The 22825-nt window shown below is 45.7% G+C and overlaps 1 protein-coding gene across 2 annotated transcripts in view; it reads left to right on the top strand.

The window, feature by feature from the left end:
* Positions 1-10640: 10640 nt before the first annotated feature.
* The window catches only part of GALM (galactose mutarotase), an 88775-nt gene continuing 76590 nt past the window's right edge, over positions 10641-22825 (top strand). Inside the window, exon 1 of one of the 2 annotated variants that reach the window (XM_033175966.1) lies at positions 10641-11095. In XM_033175966.1, the coding sequence (XP_033031857.1) occupies positions 10906-11095 (190 nt within the window). In that variant the 5' untranslated portion in view covers positions 10641-10905. The remainder of the gene's footprint in view (positions 11096-22825) is intronic. The other variant, XM_033175965.1, reaches the window with a different exon arrangement.

Raw genomic sequence — 22825 nt, 5'->3', positions numbered from 1 at the left:
GCCACCATGCCTGGCCGAGTAAGATAATTTTTTAAAGCTGCTTGAATGTTATTTTCTTCCATGAATTAGATTAATCCATGCTTTTAAATATAAGATTCCCTATTACAGGGAATGGAGCCCAGATGAAGTTGGAGAGCAAATCCCTAATCTGCCTTGTCCCCAGAGTTCTTTCTAGTATGTCGGCAGCTTGTTTTTTGAGAAATAGCAGAGTAATTGGAAATACTGAGAAAGGTTCCAATAAGGTTTTATCACTACTACATAAATCAGGAGACCAGGGCAGACACAGATAAAACAAGAACCAATGTGAGGGTGTGGCAATGCCTGCTACTGAACCTCGGACAAAATGTCAGAAGCTCTTCTGTGAGACACAAGTATTTTGATAAGTCAAAATATTCTATATGCTTGATTTCTCAACTATAATTCCCTGTGTAGTCATTTCTGATTTCCAACTTCCAACATGTTCACAATTCTCTAATGAGATTAGCACCATCACTCTATTTTGGATGCATGTTGTTTTTCCAGCTCAGCATTCATTCTCACCTTGGGAACAGCATCCAGATTTTCCCTTGGGGAACCACCCATCCCTACTCCCAATCCATATTGTTGAATGAGGCTGATGCTACCTTACCAAGCACCAGGTAATTGGTTCACAAGGGCACATGATTCAAGCCTGCCCAGTGAGATTCAATACTGGGAATTTTGTGAATATCCTGGGAATGAGAAACTTGTTTTATACTTAGATTGTAACTGTAGGATAACCTGGTGATGGTGCTAATTTCACACATTGACCTCCTGAGTAGCTGGGATTACAGGTGCCCACCACCACACCCAGCTAATTTTTTTTTTTTTTTTTTTTTTGAGATGGAGTTTCACTCTTGTTGCTCAGGCTAGAGTGCAATGGCGAGATCTCTGCTCGCCGCAACCTCCGCCTCCTGGGTGCAAGCGATTCTCCTGCCTCAGCCTCCTGAGTAGCTGGAATTACAGGCATATGCCACCACACCCAGCTAATTGTTTTGTATTTTTAGTAGAGACAGGGTTTCACCATGTTGGCAAGGCTGGTTGCCAACCCCTGACCACAAGTCATCCGCCCGCCTCAGTCTCCCAAAGTGCTGGGATTATGGGCGTGAGGCACCCCGCCTGGCCTGTTTTGCAATTTTTAACATTATATAAATGATATATATGTATCCTTTTGTCACTGCTATTTTTGTCCCCCCCCGACACTTAACATTGTAGTTATGAAATTCATGTCTGAGGATCTGTGGAGTCCTATCACAATCATTTTCCTGTTTTCTCATCTTCCATTGCATGGATATACCACAATTTGCTTATCTGCTCTTCACCTGAAGAACCTGAAGTTGTTTCCACATTTTTATTCTTTTTTTTTTTTTTTTTTTTGAGATGGAGTCTCGTTCTGTCGCCCAGGCTGGAGTGCAGTGGCCAGATCTCAGCTCACTGCAAGCTCCGCCTCCCGGGTTTACGCCATTCTCCTGCCTCAGCCTTCCGAGTAGCTGGGACTACAGGCGCCTGCCACCTCGCCCGGCTAGTTTTTTGTATTTTTTAGTAGAGACAGGGTTTCACCAGGTTAGCCAGGATGGTCTCGATCTCCTGACCTCGTGATCCGCCCGTCTCGGCCTCTCAAAGTGCTGGGATTACAGGCTTGAACCACCGCGCCCGGCCCACATTTTTATTCTTATACATAATATGGCTATAAATATTCTTACACGTATACACAAAATATCATCCAGAGTATATTACAAGGAATGAGGTGTTGCTGGTTTATGTGCAATTTGACTTTATTAGATATCAACAATTTGTCCTCCAGAGTGGTTTTACCAACTGAGACATCCACCAGCTGTGTATAAGAGATGCTTCACATTCTCTCCAGCATTCAGTCATTCATTCAACACATATTTATTAGTGATCTACTAGTTTGTTCTACTTATTGGTATGCAGTAGTGACAGTTCCCACTCTCTTGTAGCTTCCATTCTCTTGGCACTAGATATCAGATAACAAATAAATGAATGAATATATAATACATCTGGAAGTGATGAATGCCTTCTTTTTTTCTTTTTTTGAGACAAAGTCTAGCTCTGTTGCCCAGGCTGGAGTGCAGTGGCATGATCTCAGCTCACTGCAACCTCTGCCTCCCGGGTTCAAGTGATTCTCCCGAGTAGCTGGGATTACAGGTGTACACCACCATGCCTGACTTTTTTTTTTTTTTTTTTTTTTTTTTTTGAGAGGGAGTCTCTGTCACCAGGCTAGAGTGCAGTGATCCCGACTCACTGCAACCTCCGACTGCCCGGTTCAAGTGATTCTCCTGCCTCAGCCACCTGAGTAGCTAGAATTATAGGCATGTGCCCCCACATCCATCTAATTTTTATATTTTTAGTACAGCCGGGGTTTCACCATGTTGGCCAAGATGATCTCGATCTCCTGACCTTGTGATCTGCCTGCCTCGGCCAACAAAATGCTGGGATTACAGGCATGAGCCACAGCGCCCGGCCCTAATTTTTGTATTTTCAGTAGAGACAGGGTTTCATCATGTTGGCCAGGCTGGTCTTGAACTCCTGACAAGTGATCCACCTTCTTCAGCCTCCCAAAGTACTGGGATTACAGGCATGAGCCACCGCACCTAGCTGAGTGGCTTGTTTCTAGGCTCTGTGGGTACAAAGGACTAGCCCTTCTTCTTGGGGCCTTCTTTACTTACAGTAAGTGAACTCAATGCCCTTATGAGCCCAACGTGACCTAATTCAAGAAAACAACTTTTAAAACTTTTAATTACCATAAAATTAGAAGATGAACATTTTACATTGCTGTAATGTGTTAAAACATACAGTATTTTGGAATCCATGTTCTCAGATGACCTATATAACACCAGGCTGTATACGAGGAAGTGGTGAAGTGTTCCCATCTTTGCAGTCACGCTGCCCAGAATTAAATCTTGGTTTCCTGACTTACCAACCTTGTGACCTTGAACTCTGTGAACTTAACCTCTCTAAATCTCAGTTTCTGTACCAGATAACAGTGCCTGACTCATAGGGGTGCTTATCACGGTGCACACTAGGTTTTTAGCATGGTGTCCAGTACATTTTACTACCAGTCAATTAATAATAATTGAATAGGCCAACCATGTGACATTATTCCTCTTTTACAGATGAGGAAACTGAGGTTCTCAGTGGCTGCACAAATTGTCCAGCCAGGAAATAATGGTCCCTCTTTAACCCAGGTCTTGTGATACCAGAGCCAATTTTCTACTACAACATTGCTTGTATATATAAATGTATCAGTATTCATCCAATAATTATTTATTGAACATCTACTATATGATAGTTACTTGGTGCTTGGTGCTAGGAAATTCTTTTTTTTTTTTTTTTTTTTTTTTTGAGGCGGAGTCTCGCTCTGTCGCCCGGACTGGAGTGCAGTGGCCAGATCTCAGCTCACGGCAAGCTCCGCCTCCCGGGTTTACGCCATTCTCCTGCCTCAGCCTCCCGAGTAGCTGGGACTACAGGCGCCCGCCACCTCGCCCGGCTAGTTTTTGTATTTTTAGTAGAGACGGGGTTTCACCGTATTAGCCAGGATGGTCTCGATCTCCTGACCTCGTGATCCGCCCGTCTCGGCCTCCCAAAGTGCTGGGATTACAGGCTTGAGCCACCGCGCCCGGCCTAGGAAATTCTAAAATAATCCTAACAGGGCTAGTCATCTTTGAGCAACCCTGAAAGTACATATATCCTGAGGCAGGTCGTGGCATTCTGTTTCATCCAGCATTGGCTAGTCATGAAGTGTGAAGATTTTATTGACACTTTTTTTTTTTTTTTAGATGGAGTCTCACTCTGTTGCCCAGGCTAGTGCACAGTGGCGCAATCTCGGCTCACTGCAAGCTCCACCTCCTGTGTCCATGCCATTCTCCTGCCTCAGCCTCCGGAGTAGCTGGGGCTACAGGCACCTGCCATCATACCTGGCTAATTTTTTGTATTTTTAGTAGAGACAGGGTTTCACCATGTTAGCCAGGATGGTCTCGATCTCCTGACCTCGTGATCTGCCTGCCTTGGCCTCCCAAAGTGCTGGGATTACAGGCGTGAGCCACCGCGCCCGGCCTTATTGACACTTTTATGGGGGATGGAGATGAGGATTATGTCACATTTGACTGTAAGCTCCTTGAGGGCAAAGACCAACTTTTACTTATCAGTGTATAACCACTACTTAGCACAGTGTCTAGCACATACTCATTGAGTATTTGATGAATGAGCAACATGCCATGCAGTCAAATTTAATCTATCTTCCTAAATAACTTCTCACATGCAACACACTATGCAGTCAAATTTAAAGCATTTAAATAACTTCTCACATGCCCCGCCCCCCCATAATGCCTTCTCCAGCAGCTGCTCCAAAATCTTTGATGAAATTGAGTTGAATTAAACTGTGAAGGCTTGGTGCAGTGGCTCACGGCTGTAATCCCAGCGCTTTGGGAGGCCAAGGCAGGCGGATCACTTGAGATCAGGAGTTTGAGACCAGCCTGGCCAACATGGCAAAACCCGCCTCTACTAAAGATACAAAAATTAGCCAGGCATGGTGGTGCACACCTGTAGTCCCAGCTACATGGGAGACTGAGGCAGGAGAATAGCTTGAACCCGGGAGGGAGAGGTTACAGTGAGCCCAGATTGTGCCACTGCACTTCAGCCTGGGTGACAGAGAGACTCTGTCTTAAAAAAAAAAAAAAAAAATTAAACTGTGAATAATTCTACCTTTTTTAAACTTGATAAGATTCTCTCAGAGATTCCTGGCTTCCAGTGCAGGTAGTTTTTTTTTTTTTTTTGAGACAGGGTCTTACTCTGTTGCCCAGACTGGAGTGCAGTGGCGCAATCTCAGCTCACCACAACCTCCACCTCCCAGGCTCAAGCGACTCTCCTGCCTCAGCCTCCCGAGTAGCTGGGATTACAGGCATATGCCACCATGCCCGGCTCATTTTTGAATTTTTAGTAGAGACGGGGTTTCACCATGTTGGTCAGGCTGGTCTCAAACTCCTGACCTTAAATCATTCACCTGCCTCGGCCCACCAAAGTGCTGGGATTATAGGCGTGAGCCACCACGCCAGGCATGTACCAGTAGTTTTTGTCTGAAATCAAGTAGAGTGAGTTTGGTTTGCAAAAATATATAAGTTGGGCTGGGTGTGGTGGCTTGTGCCTGTAATCTCAGCATTTTGGGAGGCTGAGGCAGGGGGAAGGCTTGAGGTCAGGAATTTGTAACTAGCCTGGGCAACAGAGCAAGACTCCATCTCTTAAAAAAAAGTTAAAAATTAGCCAGATGTGGTGGCACATACCCATGGTCCCAACTACTTGGGAGGCTGAGGCAGGATGATTACTTGAGCCCAGGAGGTTGAGGATGCAGTGAGCCATGTTTGTGCCACTGCATGCCAGCCTGGGTTACAGAGCAAGACCCTGTCACAAAAAATAAATTAATGGCCGGGCGCGGTGGCTCAAGCCTGTAATCCCAGCACTTTGGGAGGCCGAGACGGGTGGATCACGAGGTCAGGAGATCGAGACCATCCTGGCTAACATGGTGAAACCCCGTCTCTACTTAAAAAATACAAAAAAAACTAGCCGTGCGAAGTGGCGGACGCCTGTAGTCCCAGCTACTCGGGAGGCTGAGACAGGAGAATGGCGTAAACCTGGGAGGCGCAGTTTGCAGTGAGCTGAGATCCGGCCACTGCATTCCAGCCTGGGCGGCAGAGCGAGACTCCGTCTCAAAAAAAAAAAAAAAAAATTAATTAATTAAAATAAATAAAAACGGGGGCCAGGTGCGGGGGCTCACGTCTGTAATCCCAGCACTTTGGGAGGCTGAGGCAGGCAGATCACAAGGTCAGGAGTTCGAGACCAACCTGGCCAACAGGGTGAAATCTGTCTCTACAAAAAATACAAAAGATCAGCCAGGCATGGTGGCTTGCGCCTGTAATCCCAGTTACTCAGGAGGCTGAGGCAGGAGAATCGCTTGAACCCAGGAGTTAGAGGTTGCGGTGAGTGGCGATCGCAGCATTGTACTCCAGTCTGGGCAACAGAGCAAGATTCTGTCTCCAAAAAATAAATAATTAATTAAAAATATGTAAGTCTGGCCAGGCACGGTGGCTCACGTCTGTAATCCCAGCACTTTGGGAGGCCAAGGTGGGTGGATCACCTGAGGTCAGGAGCTCGAGACCAGCCTGGCCAACATGGTAAAACCCCATTTCTATTAAAAATACAAAAATCAGCTGGGCATGGTGGCACATGCCTGTAGTCGCAGCTACTTGAGTGGCTGAGGCAGGAGAATCACTTGAATCTGGCAGGTAGAGGTTGCAGTGAACCAAAATCACACCACTGCTCTCCAGCCAGGGCAACAGAATGAGACTCTGTCTCAAAAAAATATATATCTATATATATGTAAGTCAAAATATTGAGTCAGAGAGCCAATAGTTGAGTAAGCAACAACAAAAATCTACTCATGGAAAGATAAGGAATGATCTAAGACAGTGGCTACTGAGAGCCCATTAAGGAGAATTGACGATAAACAATGTTGGAGTTCAGAGAAATGACAAAGAGAACAGGAGTGTGGTAACGGACCAATGTGACTGGAGAGAATCTTTTCCAGGGATTTTTATAGACAAACTGTGACTCAGTTTGGTTATTATAACTCAGGGAATTTTCTCTGCGTAGCAGCTTGTCAATAGCTTAGAACTTCATATTGTTTTTATTTTTATTTTATTTTTTGAGACAGGATCTTGCTCTGTCACCTCAGCTGGAGTGCAGTGGTGTGATCACAGCTCACTACAGCTTCAACCTCCCAGGCCTAAGCAGTTCTCCAGCCTCAGCCTTCCAAGTAGTTGGGACCAGAGGAGCCTACTACCACACCCAGCTAATTTTTTTTTGAGACAGAGTTTCGCCCTTGTTGCCCAGGCTGGAGTGTTGTAGCATGATCTAGGTTCACTGCAACCTCTGCCTTCTGGTTTCACGCGATTCTCCTGCCTCAGCCTCCCGAGTAGCTGGGATTACAGGTGCCTGCCACCATGCCCAGCTAATTTTTGTATTTTTAGTAGACACAGGGTTTTACCATGTTGGTCAGGCTGGTCTCGAACTCCTGACCTCATGATTCACCCGCATCGGCCTCCCAAAGTGCTGGACTTAACAGTCATGAGCCACCATGCCCAGCCTAACTATTTTTTTTTTAACTTTTAGCAGAGATGAGGTCTCGCTATGTTGCCCACTCCTGGGCTCAAGCGATTCTCCTGCCTTGGCCTCCCAAAGTGCTGGGATTACAGGCGTGAGCCACCGTACCCAGCCCAGAATGTTTTTATGAAAGCATGGTCTGACGCCTCCCAGGAACAACACACCCTGCCATTTCTGTGTTGAATGAGGAGGTGGTGGCAGTGTCCAAGGGTTCAGATTTCCTTATGCCTGGCTCCCCAGGCACTAAGTTTTGGGGACTTACCTCTATCTGATAAGAGACAGACCTTGGTTGGACACAATGGCTCATGCCTGTAATCCCAGCACTTTGGGAGGCCGAGGCAGGTGGATCACCTGAGATCAGGAGTTTGAGACCAGCCTGACCAATATAGTGAAACCCCATCTCTACTAAAAATACAAAAATTAGCAGGGCATGGTGGTGGGCACCTGTAGTCCCAGCTACTTGGGAGGCTGAGACAAGAGAATTGCTTAAACCCAGGAGGTGGAGGTTGCAGTGAGCCGAGATCATGCCACTGCACTCCAGCCTGGGCAACAGAGTGAGACTCCCTCTCAAAAAACAAACAAACAAAAAATCAACACAGAAAAAACCCAGAACTTATTCTTCACCAGCCCACCCTGACACCTCCCTTTCTAGTTAGAGGAAATGCTATCTACTTTAAGTAATTCTCCTTTTACATAAATGTCATAATTCCTTCTCCCTTTACCTTATAATCTCATCCTCAGGCCCTTACCCCAAAATAAAAATAAATATCTCCTGAAATTTGACAGTGCTTCATTTTCCAGATTACTACCTTACATCTGACTTCCCTGCAGATAGAGAATTTCCCCTAGATTAAGGCTTTGTTTTTTTTTTAAGTGCACAGATATTCCTTTAGAGTTTCACTGTGGGATGAAAATGGGATATTAGGGTGAGGAAAAGTCAAGGTTTGTGCTTGACAGTTGATTCAAGCACAAGGTAATCCTATTTGCAACAATATGTTAGTTAAACCCTTCAAAGGAAAATGAAATCGAGAAAGGTACTCCTTACATTTTTTTTTTGGAAATGGAGCCTCGCTCTGTCACCCAGGCTGGCGTGCAGTGGCACAATGTCAGCTCACTGCAACCTCCGCCTCCCGGGTTCAGGCAACTCTCCTGTCTCAGCCTCCCGAGTAGCTGGGACTACAGGCACATGCCACCACACCTGGCTAGTTTTTTTATTTTTAGTGGAGACAGGGTTTCACCATATTGGTCAAGCTGGTCTCAAACTCCTGACCTCAGGTGATCCACCCACCTCTGCCTCCCAAAGTGCTAGAATTATAGGCGTGAGCCACCGCGCCCGGGCCTCTTTATATTTTAGGGAGACATCATGGTACATTCATTTCCTACCAAATGGAGTAACAAGACCTTTCCTAGAGACATTTAGCATTGGGCACGCAAATGCATTTATTTCTTTCTGTAACAGCATGTGCTTGGCAGAACACTGAGAACTGGAGGTTGAGAAAAAAGAAAAAAGTGGTCTTCCTGCTCAGAGAAGAGATTCTAAGACATCCTTGCTAACACAGCATTGCCAAAGGGCTTGTGTGTGAATCAACCACAAAGTTAAGTGGCTGATGAAACTCAGAGTTTATGAGAATTTCTGATGAAGCAGCACATAGGAGTGCCTGTTGGTTATTGTATGAGTGTGATGCAGTCTATAATTTGAATTGTTTGGGTCTTTTTATTATTATATGTTGAGCTCCATGGAAGCCTGTTGCAAGTCTTTTTTATTTTTTGATTGCTATCAGAATTCTTCTGCTTCATGATGGAGAATTGAGGCTTTATGTCAAGAATGCTAAATATTCCTTAAATTACAGACAGAAGAGGCTGAGAGACAGTTATTATGTTTCATTAGCATCTGATTCCAGGCACATAATCCCAATTCTGCTAATTTCCTAATCAAAGATGCATTTCATTTCTGCACTCACCACAGTCTAGTTGGATACCCTCTGAAGTACCCAGGAACCAAGCCAAGAGCAGTATCAAGAAAAGATAGATGATTATGCAGATGGCTTGAGTAAAACTTGTCTTTAGGCTCCCAGTACCCTCCCACTTCCTAGGCTCAGTACTCCTCTAGAGTTGCCAGACTTAGCAAGGAAATACATAGGTGCCTGTATGTTATCTCATTAAGGCCCTTAATAACTTTATTTTAATCCTTCTGCCATCAGAGCCTACTTTTTTGGGGAAAAAGAATTTCAGATTAGTCATCAAGCCTTAGAGCGATATTTCTCTAAATATGGTCCTAGATAATCTGCAGAAGAATAACTTGGGGAATATGAAAAACGCAGATTCCTGAGTTTCACCCTAGACTTTCAGAATTAGAAATTACAGAGGTAGGCCTGGGAATATGCATTTTAAATGTCCTCAGCTAATTCTGAGACACGATCAAGCAAGACAATTATTTAATGACCTTAGTGTCTTTCTTCTCCAACTGTACATACCTGAAGACTCCATCCTACTTGCAGAAAAGGAGATAACAAAGGTTCAGTACCTGGCATTTACAAGGACTTCAATAAATACTTGTTCCCTGAATCACTTCTTAAAGAAACTGTGGAATTCAGGAGCCGGAAAAACACCCGAGGTCCCTTCCCAGTCCCCTGAAGTAAAGAGAGTCTGAGGCTGTCTCTGATCACCTCCGCACACGGAGGGGAAGGCCTAATCCATCTACCTGACTCTGTCTGGGCCAAGCTCCTCGAGGCTGGCACAGCTTTGGCTGTCAGGAGAGCCTTCTGGGTAGTGGCTCCAACAGAACCAAGTCCAGGACTTCACCCGTGGGACAAAAAGAATGGATCTTCAGTAAATCTGTGTGCAGAGAAGACCAAAATGATTTACCTCATTTCTAAACTATGACTGTACATTTTTTTTTTTTTTTTTTTAAGACGGAGTCTCGCTCTGTTGCCCAGGCTGGAGTGCAGTGGCGCGATCTCAGCTCACTGCAAGCTCCGCCTCCTGGGTTCATGCCATTCTCCTGCCTCCTGAGTAGCTGGGATTACAGGCATGTGCCACACACCCGGCTTTTTTTTTTTTTTTTTTTGTTTTTTAGTAGAGACGGGGTTTCACCGTGTTAGTCAGGATGGTCTCGATTCTCCTGACATCGTGATCCGCCCGCCTCGGCCTCCCAAAGTGCTGGGATTACAGGCATGAGCCACCGCGCCCGGCCAACTACTACTGTACTTCTTGCCCCTTGTATCAAAGAGTTAAAATAGAATTTTCTCCCAAGATCGGTCTCACTGTAAGTCTGCTATCTATATTTTCCTGTTCTTCGTCTGACAGCCACCGACATTAATGACCAGCTCACTACATGTTGAGGTGTGGGGAGATGGAGGTAGAACACTGTCAACCCAGGATTTGAGTTTAGAAAGACTACAGGTCCCAAAATGCAATTTCACCTCCCAAAAACTACCATTCCCAACATGCAATGCAACCAAGGCGAGCCAAGGATAAGAACTGCAAGCGTGGCTGCAAAGTTTGCCTCTCGTTACCCTCAGGCAAAGGAATGATTTAGAAAGGCCCCAGGGGCTATTTTTTGCAGGAACGGTCACTCCCTAAATCCAGGCAAGGAAAGGGAGGAGTCTGAGCCGAGTCACGCCCCTGCTCCTATAAACTTGTGTCGTTTCTAGCTTAGCGAGCGCTGGAGTTTGAAGAGCGGGCAGTAGTTGCACACGCCGAACTTTCCCTATGGCTTCAGTGACCAGAGCCGTGTTTGGAGAGCTGCCCTCGGGAGGAGGGACAGTGGAAAAGTTCCAGCTGCAGTCAGACCTCCTGAGAGTGGACATCATCTCCTGGGGCTGCACGATCACAGCCCTAGAGGTCAAAGACAGGCAGGGGAGAGCCTCAGACGTGGTGCTTGGCTTCGCCGAGTTGGAAGGTGGGTTGAACTCGGCAGGGGGCTGCGAGCAGGCCCCAGACCCACGCTACACACCTCCCGGATCTATCGGGCCACTTGCAATGAGAGGGACCAAGGGGGAAAGTCGCCTAGCTTGGGACCGTCTGACTTGCAAGTGCATGCATCAGGCTAACAGGGCTGTGTGGCCATCCGGTGTTTGGGAAAAACTGTAATAAATAAGCTATGGGAGTTGGCCTCTGGTTATCCGTTCAGGCTTTGCCCCAATTAACATAAAAGGTCAGCTGATGGTAAGATACACTTCAGCGATCCTGGAGCGATCTTTGAACTGCCTGATCTTTGAACTGCCTGATCCCTTGAGAGGGCTGGAGAGGAAAGAGCAGGCAAGAGGGGGTGTGGCTCCCAGTGCTTCCCTTCTGAAGAAGGAAATTCAAATACTTGCCTCTTCTACTTCCTTCTTCCTTGATCAGATTCTCTTTGAGGCCTGGTTGTCTGAGAAATGCTCCAGTAAGCTCAGTGGTTGCCTAGTATACACCAGCTACCCAATAACCATTTAGGGAACAAAATAGACAAGACCAACTCAGTGTCTAGAGATCAGGTCTCCTACCAACTAGGATTGACTTTTATCCCAGAATTCATGGGCAATTAGGATCAGGCATTAATTCATACATTTGAAAACTCTATTAATCCATTGACCCTCATTCAACAGGACAGACAAGGTCCCCACTCTTGTGGTTTGGCTGGGGAGATAGACTTTAACTCAATAATTGCATAAAGAAAGAATGACAATTGCAGCTTTAACTCAGTAATTGCATAAAGAATGACAATTGCAGCTTGATTGCAGCAAAGGAAAATGTACATCATGCTCTCTTAGCACCGTGGTGTAACTAGACAGAACATGAGGTGTGAAATAAAGCTGGCAAAGAGAAACTGAGAGTTAATACTCTCTGCTTAGTGGTTGGGGCATAGACAAATTCTGCTGGAGAGGAGGTTTGAGGTTTTCCTTTTGGTGTGTCGTTTTGTCTGTTTGGTTCTTCAGATACGTGACATGGCTCATGGTTACATGTTGGCCAGACAAGCCTGGCCAACATGGTGAAACCCTGTCTCTACTAAAAATACAAAAAAATTAGCTGAGCATGGTGGCACGTGCCTGTAATCCCAGCTAGTCAGGAGGCTGAGGCAGGAGAATCACTTGAACCCAGGAGGCGGAGGTTGCAGTGAGCCAAGATTGTGCCACTGCACTCCAGCGTGGGTGACAGAGTGAAACTCTTATCTTAAAAAACAGAGAGCAAATTTCAGATTCCTAAGGGAAAAAACAAAACCCAGCTTTCTGTTGAACACCACTGTGCCCGGCTAATGTTTTTGTAATTTTAGTAGAGATGGGGTTTTTCCATGTTGGCCAGGCTGCTGGCAGGCACCTGTAATCCCAGCTACTTGGGAGGCTGAGGCAGGAGAATCACTTCCGGGAGAAGGAAGTTGCAGTGAACCGAGACTGCGCCACTGCACTCCAGCCTGGGCGACAGAGTGAGACTCCATCTCAAAAAAATAAAAATATACTCTAACCTTTCCCTCTGCCTTTCTGTGTAACAGCTGACCATAAAGAAAGTAAGACCCTCATTCCAGAGGGGTCCTGCCCCATACCTGGGAGGAAGGAATGCTGCATGGGGAGGCCAAGAAAAATCTGAACACAGGCGTTGCCGAGTTTCCCCACTCAGATCTTACCTTTTTTGTCCAATCATATTTCTACATGGCTGTTCATGCTCCCCTGGACCTAAGCATAAAAATGGATTGTTTTCTCTGTATCTGTGGGTCTTCATTCTGAAAGCTCCTTTGTCACATAAAACTATAATCAAATAAATTTGTTTGGCTTTTTTATTTTTTAGAGGAGGAGTCTCACTCTGTCACCCAGGCTGGAGTATAGTAGTGCAATTATAGCTCACTTGTAGCCTCGAACTACTGGCCTCAAGCAATCCTCCCACTTCAGCCTCCCAAAGTGCTGGGATTATAGACATGAGCCACTGTGCCCAGCTGTTTTGCTTTTCTCTTGTTAACCATTGTTTGTTGTAGAGGTGTGGGCTCTGACTCTTGCAGGGGAGATATACAGCACTCTGTTACTATTTTGATGGTGTGATACTACATTTCTAGTGCATTAAAACCTATGTTAACAATAAACTGGTAACAGTGGTTGTTAAGAAAGGATCCTGGGTACCCAGGGTGCAGGGGGTGGGAAGGAGACTTAATTTTCACTGTATATTCTTTTAAAATGTCAGAGTATAGAAACATATATAAAAAAACAGAGGTAAATAATTTAAAGTAATAAGACTTGACAGAGGCCGGCATGGTGGCTCATGCCTGTAATCCTGGGAGTCCAAAGTGGGTGGATCGCTTGAGGCCAGGAGTTTGAGACCAGCCTGGGCAACATAGTGAGACCCTGTCTCTAAAATAAACAAATAAATAAATAAATTTAAATTAAAAAAAATTTTTTTTAAAGATTTGACAGAATAAGGGGCTATCTTGACATTACCATATCTCAAAAATGGTTTTGAGCCATGCGGAAGATCTGAGCGTGAATAATTCCATGAGACATGGTCCTTTCGTCACTGCAGAGGTAGAGATGAACAATCTCCAATTTCCCAGACAGGTTATATAAACTGTTTGGATGACAGCCATAACCAGAGGTCAGAATGGTTCAGTTTCTCCCTGGGAAAATGAGATTTTTTTTCTTTCATGGAATTCTGAATAAGAAAATTATATACATTTTTAGTTATAGTAAGGGAGGAAACCACCCCTCATATTGTCTTATGCCCAGTTTCTACCTCCAAAGAAAGAAGAAGTAAAAACTAAAAGGCAGAAATGAAATCCACAAGCAGCCAGCCTGGCATTGCGCCCTGGACCTGGTAGTTAAAGATGGACCCCTGACCTAACCGGTTATGTTATCTATAGATTCCAGACATTGCATGGAAAAGTACTGTGAAAATCCCTGTCCTGTTGTGTTCCGTTCTGATTACCAGTGCATGCAGCCCCCAGTCAGGTACCCCCAGCTTGCTCAGTTGATCACGACCCTCTCACGTAGACCTCCTTAGAGTTGTAAGCCCTTAAAAGGGACAGGAATTGCTCATTCAGGGAGCTCGGCTTTTGAGACGCAAGTCTGCTGAATAAAGCTTCTTCCTTCTTTAACCTGGTGTCTGAGGAATTTCGTCCTGCTACAACAGCCTAGAAAAATCAGTAATGCCTCCTATGAGTTTTGCTACCTTTTTTTGTGTGGAAAAATGTTTTTTGCCGGGCACAGTGCCTCACCCCTGTAATCCTAGCACTTTGGGTGGGCAGATCACAAGGTCAAGAGATGGAGACCATCCTGGCCAACATGGTGAAACCCGTCTGTACTAAAAATACAAAAATTAGCTGGGCATGGTAGCGAATGCCTGTAATCCTAACTATTCGGGAGGCTGAGGCAGGAGAATCGCTTAAACCTGGGAGGCGGAGGTTGCAGTGAGCCGAGATTGTGCCACTGCACTTCAGCCTGGTGACAGAGCAAGACTTCGTCTCAAAAGAAAAAAAAAAGAAAAGAAAAAAACTTTTAAGTGCAGGGCTGGTCTCAAAATCCTGACCTCAAGAGATCTGTCCACCTTAGCCTCCTAAAGTGCTGGGATTACAGGCGTGAACCACCATGACCAGCCTAAAAATGTTTTTCATTGGCATGTCCCACCTACAGTCATTATGATTTCTTTCAAAGCCTGTGCTGAGAATATTTGCTTATAAGCCACAGGTATAAACAACCTACGTATACAATCATTGAAACACCTTCCTTTTCATGTTTCTCCCAGTTACCACCAAAGATCTGGCTATTAACTGCCATGAGAGGCATTAAGGAAAAAATAGAAAAAGTAAATTTAGTGTCTTTAGAAAACCTGGATTCAGAAGAGGGGATCAGGGAAAAAAAGGATCAGGTTAGAGGATGTAGTTTAATGTCACACACGACCAGGAGCACCCTGGTGGGAGCATTGAAAATTCCTGGTTTAAAGTTCTGCTTCCTTCCTTAAAGCTGTGTGACCCCGGGCAATTTATTTAAATGCTCCAGACCTATTTCCTCACGTGCAACAAATGGATTGTGATGATTTAATGAGCTATGGGCTGTGATATGTGTCTGACCATATCTGACCACATATTTGATATGTCTCTGACCAGAGTGAGCAATTAATAATTGTTATCCCCTTTCTTTCCTTTGCCCCCAAATACCATCTATCACTGTACTAGAACTTTTTATTTCACTTAATTAACACTGCAAAAAATGGCATGGAGATTCATCTAGGATTGCAAGAAGCCACTAAAAAGTATATAAATTATCTGAGATTACTAAAGTGCTTATTAATTAAAGTTCATTGTTTTCTTCATATAACCAAAGGATAAGTCATTCTGTGAATGGAGGTTTAGATTGAGAGTGGTGAGTAATTTTATTTCAGACTTTAGTGCATGCTTGCTAATTTTGGTCTGTCTGAGGTGGGTGTCATAGTTGTGGTCCTTGGGATGTTAGAGGAATGGAAAGGGCCGTATCCCATGATTAAGCATTTATTAATTTATTCTCACCAGTGCCTTGCCCAGGAAAAGGGGCGAGCATTTCCTCTACTCTAAGTTCAGCAATTGTCTTGGTTAAATCAACATTCATGGCTTGACCCAGGAACTTGGAACATTTTCATGGAAAACAGTATTTTCTGCATTTCAAAACAGATTTTTAGCCATGCCTTATTCGGGATTTGGGGATTGTCACTTTTTGTAATTCTGATTTGATGTGAAAGCTCAGTAACTATTAGTCAATTTTCACACACTGTAAAAGAACTGCCTGAGACTGGGTAATTTATAAAGAAAATAGGTTTAATTGACTCACAGTTCCTCATGGATAAGGAGACCTCAGGAAACTCACAATCATGGCAGAAGGCGAAGAGGAAGCTAGACAGATCTTATGTGGCAGTGGGGGAGGGGGAGGGGGAGGGGGAGGGGGAGGGGGAGGGGGAGGGGAGGGGGAGGGGGAGGGGGAGGGGGAGGGGGAGGGGGAGGGGGAGGGGGAGGGGAGGGGGAGGGGGAGGGGGAGGGGGAGGGGGAGGGAGAGCAGGGGAAATTGCCACTTTTAAACCATCAGATCTCGTGAGAACTCACTGACTATCACGAGAGCAGCATGGGGGAACTGCCCCATGATCCAATTACCTCCACCAGGTGGGATTACAATTTGAGATGAGATTTGGATGGGGGCACAAAGCCAAACCATATCAGTAACATTTGAAGGTAATATAAAATTTGTTCTAAAGGGTTTTTCAGAGACAGGATTTCTGCTGTGCTTAGAGTTTAATTCTTAAAAACTATTCCTCCAGGGGCAGAGTGGCTCTCACCTGTAATCCCAGCACTTTTAGAGGCCTAGGTGGGAGGATCACTTGAGCTCAGGAGTTCAAGACCAGCCTGGGCAACACGGGAACACTCTGTCTCTAGAAAAAATACAAAAAGTATATAGGTGTGGTGGTGCATGCCTGTAGTCCCAGCTATTTGGGAGGCTGAGGTGGGAGGATCACCTGAGCCTGGAGGTCAAGGCTGCAGTGAGCCGTGATGGCACCACTGCACTCCAGCCTAGGTGACAGAGAAAGACCCTGTCTCAAAAAAACAAAAACAAAAAAACCCTGATAATTATGGGGGAAAAAACAAACAAGCAAACAAAACAACTATTCCTCCAAACTGAGGAACTGGCCTGGTGAGTGCTGCTTATCTCTTTCACACGCATCCCTGTGAAGAGACCACCAGACAGGCTTTGTGTGAGCAATAAAGCTTTTTAATCACCTGGGTGCAGGCAGGCTGAGTCCGAAAAGAGAGTCAGCAAAGGGAGATGGGGTGGGACCGTTTTATAGGATTTGGGTAGGTAAAGGAAAATTACAGTCAAAGGGGGTTGTCCTCTGGTGGGCAGGGGTGGGGGTCACAAGGTGCTCAGTTGGGGAGCTTTTTGAGCCAGGATGAGCCAGGACAAGGAATTTCACATCAGTTAAGGCAAGGACCGGGCCATTTTCACTTCTTTTGTGGTGGAATGTCATCAGGTAAGTCAGGAACAGGCCATTTAAATTTCACTTCTTTTGTGATTCTTCAGTTACTGCAGGCCATCTGGATGTATATGTGCAGGTCACAAGGAGATATGATGGCTTAGCTTGGGCTCAGAGGCCTGACATTCCTGTCTTCTTATATTAATAAGAAAAATAAAACAAAATTGTGTTGAAGTGTTGGGGGTGGCGAAAATTTTTGGGGCGGTGATGGTATGCAGAGATAATGGGCCATGTTTCTCAGGGCTGCTTCAAGGGAGATTAGGGGCGGTGTGGGAACCTATAGTGGGAAAGATTAAGCTGAAGGAAGATTTTGTGGTAAGGGGTGATATTGTGGGGTTGTTAGAAGAAACGTTTGTCTTATAGAATTATTGGTGATGGCCTGGATATGGTTTTGTATGAATTGAAAAACTAAACGGAATAAAATAAGGAGAAAAACAGGTATTAAAGGACTAAGAATTGGGAGGACCCAGGACATCTAATTAGAGTGTCTAAGGAGGTTCAGCATAGCCCTGCCAGCAAAGATTATTTATTTGCTTTAAGAGGGAATTTAGAGTGGCGGTTTAGGATAGCACCAGGAGATATCAGCTGTGATGGCTTGGAGAAACAGTGTAAACCGGCAGTGTAAACAAAAGCAGGGCATTTGTGAGTAGTTGAGAACGGTGAATAGGATTATGACTAGACAGAAGATAGTAGGGATGACAAGTTTTTTGCGGCGCAGTCCAAGTTGGTCTGGTATCTGGAATGAGACTGGGGCCTAAAAAAAGGAGCGTCGGCCGGGCGCGGTGGCTCAAGCCTGTAATCCCAGCACTTTGGGAGGCCGAGACGGGCGGATCACGAGGTCAGGAGTTCGAGACCATCCTGGCTAACACGGTGAAACCCCGTCTCTACTAAAAAATACAAAAAGCTAGCCGGGCGAGGTGGCTGGTGCCTGTAGTCCCAGCTACTTGGGAGGCTGAGGCAGGAGAATGGCGTAAACCCGGGAGGCGGAGCTTGCAGTGAGCTGAGATCCGGCCACTGCACTCCAGCCTGGGCGACAGAGCGAGACTCCGTCTCAAAAAAAAAAAAAAAAAAAAAAAGGAGCGTCTACACAGGAGCTTAAATGGGCTGTACCCTGTAGCATTCCGAGGACAGGCCCGAATTCTGAGAAGGCAAGTGGTAAAAGTATTGTCCAGTCCTTTTTAAGTTGGTGGCTGAGCTTGGTGAGGTGTGTTTTTAAAAGACCGTTAGTCCGTTCTACCTTTCTTGAAGACTGAGGACTGTAAGGGATATGAAGGTTTCACTGAATACCAAGAGCCTGAGAAACTGCTTGGGTGATTTGACTAGTAAAGGCTGGTCCGTTATCAGACTGTATAGAGGTGGGAAGGCCAAACTGAGGAATTACATCTGACAGAAGGGAGGAAATGACCACAGTGGCCTTCTCAGACCCTGTGGGAAAGGCCTCTACCCATCCAGTGAAAGCGTCTACCTAGACAAAGAGGTATTTTAGTTTTCTGACTAGGGGCATGTGAGTAAAGCCAATTTGCCAGTCCTGGGCAGGGGCAAATCCCCAAGCTTGATGTGTAGGGAAGGGAGGGGGCCTGAATAATCCCTGAGGGGTAGGAGAATAGCAGATGGAACACTGAGAAGTGATTTCCTTGAGGATAGATTTCCATGATGGAAAAGAAATGAGAGGCTCTAGGAGAGACGGATTAGCAGCTTGTAACCTACATGGAAGAGGTTATGAAATGACGACAGAATAGAATGGTCCTGTGAGGCTGGAAGGAGATATTTTCCTTGGTCTAAGAACCATTTGCCTTCTGTGGGAAGAGATTCATAGGTGGAAGTTTCAGTGGGGCAGTAGGTGGGAGTGACTGATGTGATGTGAAGGAGGAGAAAAACTGGCCCTGAGGAACAGAAGTTGGAATGCTAGCTGCTTGTCTAGCCACCTTATCAGCATAAGCGTTGCTTAGAGCAATGGGATCTGACACCTTTTGATGGTGCTTGCAGTGAATGACTCCACCTTCCTTTGGAAGTAAAGCGGCCTTGAGCAGAGTTTTTATTAAAGAGGCATTAATGATGGAGGACCCTTGCATAGTGAGGAAATCTCTTTCAGCCCATATAACAGCATGGTGGTGCAGAATATGGAAGGCATATTTAGAGTCATTATAAATATTGATGCGTAGTCCTTTTGCAAGAGTGAGGGCCTGAGTTAAGTCAACTAGTTCGGCTTGCTGAGAGGTAGTGGAGGGTGGCAGAGTGGTAGCCTCAATGATAGGTGTGAAATATACTATAGCATAGCCTGCCTTTGCTGGTGAGTGGCGATTAGGCCTGGTGGAACTGTCATCAATAAACCAAGTGTGTTCAGGGTAAGGAACACAAAATAATATGGGGAAATGGAGTGGATGTCAGGTGGATCAGAGAGATGCAGTCATGGGGGTCAGGTGTGGTATCAGGAATAATGTGGGAGGCCTCACTGAAGTCTGGGCCAGGAACAATGGTAATTGTGGGAGACTCAACAAAGAGTGAGTATAGCTGAAGGAGCTGGGGAACAGAAAGTATATGCGTCAGGTGGGAGGAAGAAAATAGATTTTGGAAGTTATGAGAACTGTAGAGTGAGTTGAGCATAGTTTGTGATTTTGAGGGCCTCTAAAAGTATTAGGATGGCAGCAGCCCTTGCACGCAGACATGAGGGCTAGTAGGCTAAAACAGTAAGGTCAAGTTGTTTGGATAAAAAGGCTACAGGGCACGGTCCTGGCTCTTGCATAAGAATTCTGACCACAGAATTTCCTTCCTAACCAAGCCTAGGAAGGAAAGGAGTTGTTGTTTTGTAGAAGTGATTGGGGTTTGGGAGATTAGCTGGACAAGATCAGCAGGGAGAGCACGTGTGTTTTTGTGAGAATTATGCCGAGATAGGTAACAGATAAGGAAGAAATTTGGGCTTGACTGAAGTAATGGGGGCTGTCCGTGAAGCCTTGCGGTAGTATAGGCCTGGTAATTTGCTGAGCCTGATGGGTGGCAGGGTCAGTCCAAGTGAAAGCGAAGAGAGGCTGGGATGAAGGGTGCAAAGGAATAGTAAAGAAAGTATGTTTGAGATCCAGAACAGCATAATGGGTTGTGGAGGGAGGTATTAAGGATAGGAGAATGTATGAGTTTGGCACCATGGGGTGGATAGGCAAGACAATTTGGTTGATAAGGCACAGATCCTGAACTAACCTGTAAGCCTTCTCTGGTTTTAGGACCGGTAAAATGGGGGAATTGTAAGGGGAGTTTACAGGCTTTAAAAGGCGATGCTGTAACAGGCAAGTGATAACAGGATTTAATCCTTTTAAAGCGTGCTGTGGGATGGGATATTGGCATTGAGTGGGGTAAGGGTGATTAGGTTTTAATGGGATGGTAAGGAGTGCATGATCGGTCACTAAGGAGGGAGAAGAGGTATCCTGTACTTGTGGGTTAAGGTGGGGAGATACAAGGGGAGGATGTGAAGGAGGCTTTGAACTGGGGGAAAAGGTGGCAATGAGGTGTGGCTGTAGCCCAGAAATAGTCGAGGGAGCAGAGGTTTCCTGTACTTGTGGGTTAAGGTGGGGAGATACAAGGGGAGGATGTGAAGGAGGCTTTGAACTGGGGGAAAAGGTGGCAATAAGGTGTGGCGCAGAAATAGTCAAGGAAGCAGATAAATTTAGTTAAAATGTCTCAGCCTAATAAGGGAACTGGGCAGGTGGGGATAACTAAAAAGGAGTGCTTAAAAGAGTATTGTCTAAGTTGGCACCAGAGTTGGGGAGTTTTAAGAGGTTTAGAAGCCTGACCATCAATACCTACAACAGTTATGGAAGCAAGGGAAACAGGCCCTTGAAAAGAAGGTAATGTGGATTGGGTAGCCTCTGTATTGATTAAGAAGGGGATGGACTTACCTTCCACTGTGAGAGTGACCTAAAGCATCTGTGATGGTCCTGTAGGCTTCCGAGACGATCAGGCAGTGTCAGTCTTCAGCCGCTAACCCGAGAAGATCTGGGAAGGAGTTAGTCGGAGAGCCTTGGGTCAGAGTTCCAGGGGCTCTGGGAGTGGCTGCCGGGTGAGTTGAACAGTCCGATTTTTCGTGGAGTCCCACACAGATGGGACATGGCTTAGGAGGAATCCAGGGCTGCAGGCATTCCTTGGCCTAGTGGCCAGATTTTCGGCACTTGAAGCAAGTTCCTGGAGTAGGCGGTCCTGGAGGAACGCCTGGCTGCTGCGGTTCAGGCATTTGGAACTTCTTGTGTGCTGGCGATGTGGCTGGGGTTTGTCTCCCAGTGGAGGCAAGGAATTGCAACTCAGAAATATGTGGCTACTTGGCTGTCTTTATTACTACACACCTTGAAGGTGAGGTTAATTAAGTCCTGTTGTGGGGTTTGAGGGCCGGAATCTGATTTTTGGAGTTTTATTTAATGTCGGGAGCGGATTGGTTAATGAAATGTATATTGAGAATAAGACGGCCTTTTGACCTTTTAGGGTCTAAGGCTGTAAAGCATCTCATGGTTGCTGCCAAACGAGCCATGAACTGGGCTGGGTTTTTCATATTTGATGAAAAAGAGCCTAAACACTAACTGATTTGGGAGAGGTTCGATAAAGAAAAAGAGCATTAACCTTGACTATGTCTTTAGCAGTCACCTTTTTAAGAGGAAATTGCTGGGCTGGTGGGGGAGTGCTGGTCAACGAACGAAACTGTAAGCCAGACCAGGTGTGAGGAGGGGAGGTGATAAAAGGATTATAGGGTGGGGGAACGGAGGCTGAGGAAGAATTGGGACCTAGCTCAGCCTGGCGAGGAGGGGAGAAGTCAGATGGGTCTCTAGAAAAGGAAGATTAGAAAGACTCAGCGCCGCTTGGGTTTGGGACTGAGGGGACAGGCAGGAGGGAAAGAAGGAAGATTTGGGACGAGTTGCATTGGGAACAGAGACTAGGGAGGGACCGATGTGTAAAAGAATGCCTAAAAGAATGCCTGGATATCAGGCACCTCAGACCATTTGCCCATTTTACGACAAGAATTATTTAGATCTTGTAGGATGGAAAAATCGAAAGTGCTGTTTTCTCGCTATTTGGAACCACTGTCAAGTTTGTGTTGGGGTCAAGCGGCATTGTAGAAGAAAATAAGGCGTTTAGGTTTCAGGTCAGGTGTGAGCTGAAGAAGTTTTAAGTTCTTGAGCACACAGGCTAAGGGAGAAGGAGGAGGAATGGAGGGTGGAAGGTTGCCCATAGCGAAGGAGGCAAGCCCAGAGAAAAGAGAGAGTAGAGACACGGAGAGAAGGGGTGGGGGGGTTCTTGCCCTCCAGTAAAGCGGAGGAGTAGAGACACGGAGAGAATGGGTCAGGGGGTTCTTGCCCCCCAGAAAAGCAGTACTTGCCACTAAGGGTGAAGGACCAAGGCAGGCGTCCCCGCGTAGTCAGACACCTCTGAAATGTGGGTGAATAATCAGGCAGGCATCCCTGCGTGATTAAACACCAAGGGAAGACTGTCTTCCCGAGTCTGTGACCGTCACCGGAGTTTTGGGTCCACATATAAAACATGTCTCCTTTGTCTCTACAAGAAAAGGAAAAGAACTGAAATTAAGAGAAGGGAGAGATTGTGGTGCCAAGATTGAAAGGAGAAAGAGGTTGAGAGATAGTGAGAGAGGTTGGAGAAGAGAGTAAAAAGAGGCTGCTTACTGGATTTAAAATTGGTGAGATGTTCC

Source organism: Trachypithecus francoisi, unplaced genomic scaffold (assembly GCF_009764315.1).
Source record: "Trachypithecus francoisi isolate TF-2019V2 unplaced genomic scaffold, Tfra_2.0 Lachesis_group17, whole genome shotgun sequence".
In the NCBI taxonomy this organism is placed as follows: domain Eukaryota; kingdom Metazoa; phylum Chordata; class Mammalia; order Primates; family Cercopithecidae; genus Trachypithecus; species Trachypithecus francoisi.
The sequence above is the reverse complement of the archived record's forward strand: the minus strand, read 5'-3'. Positions and strand labels throughout refer to the sequence as shown.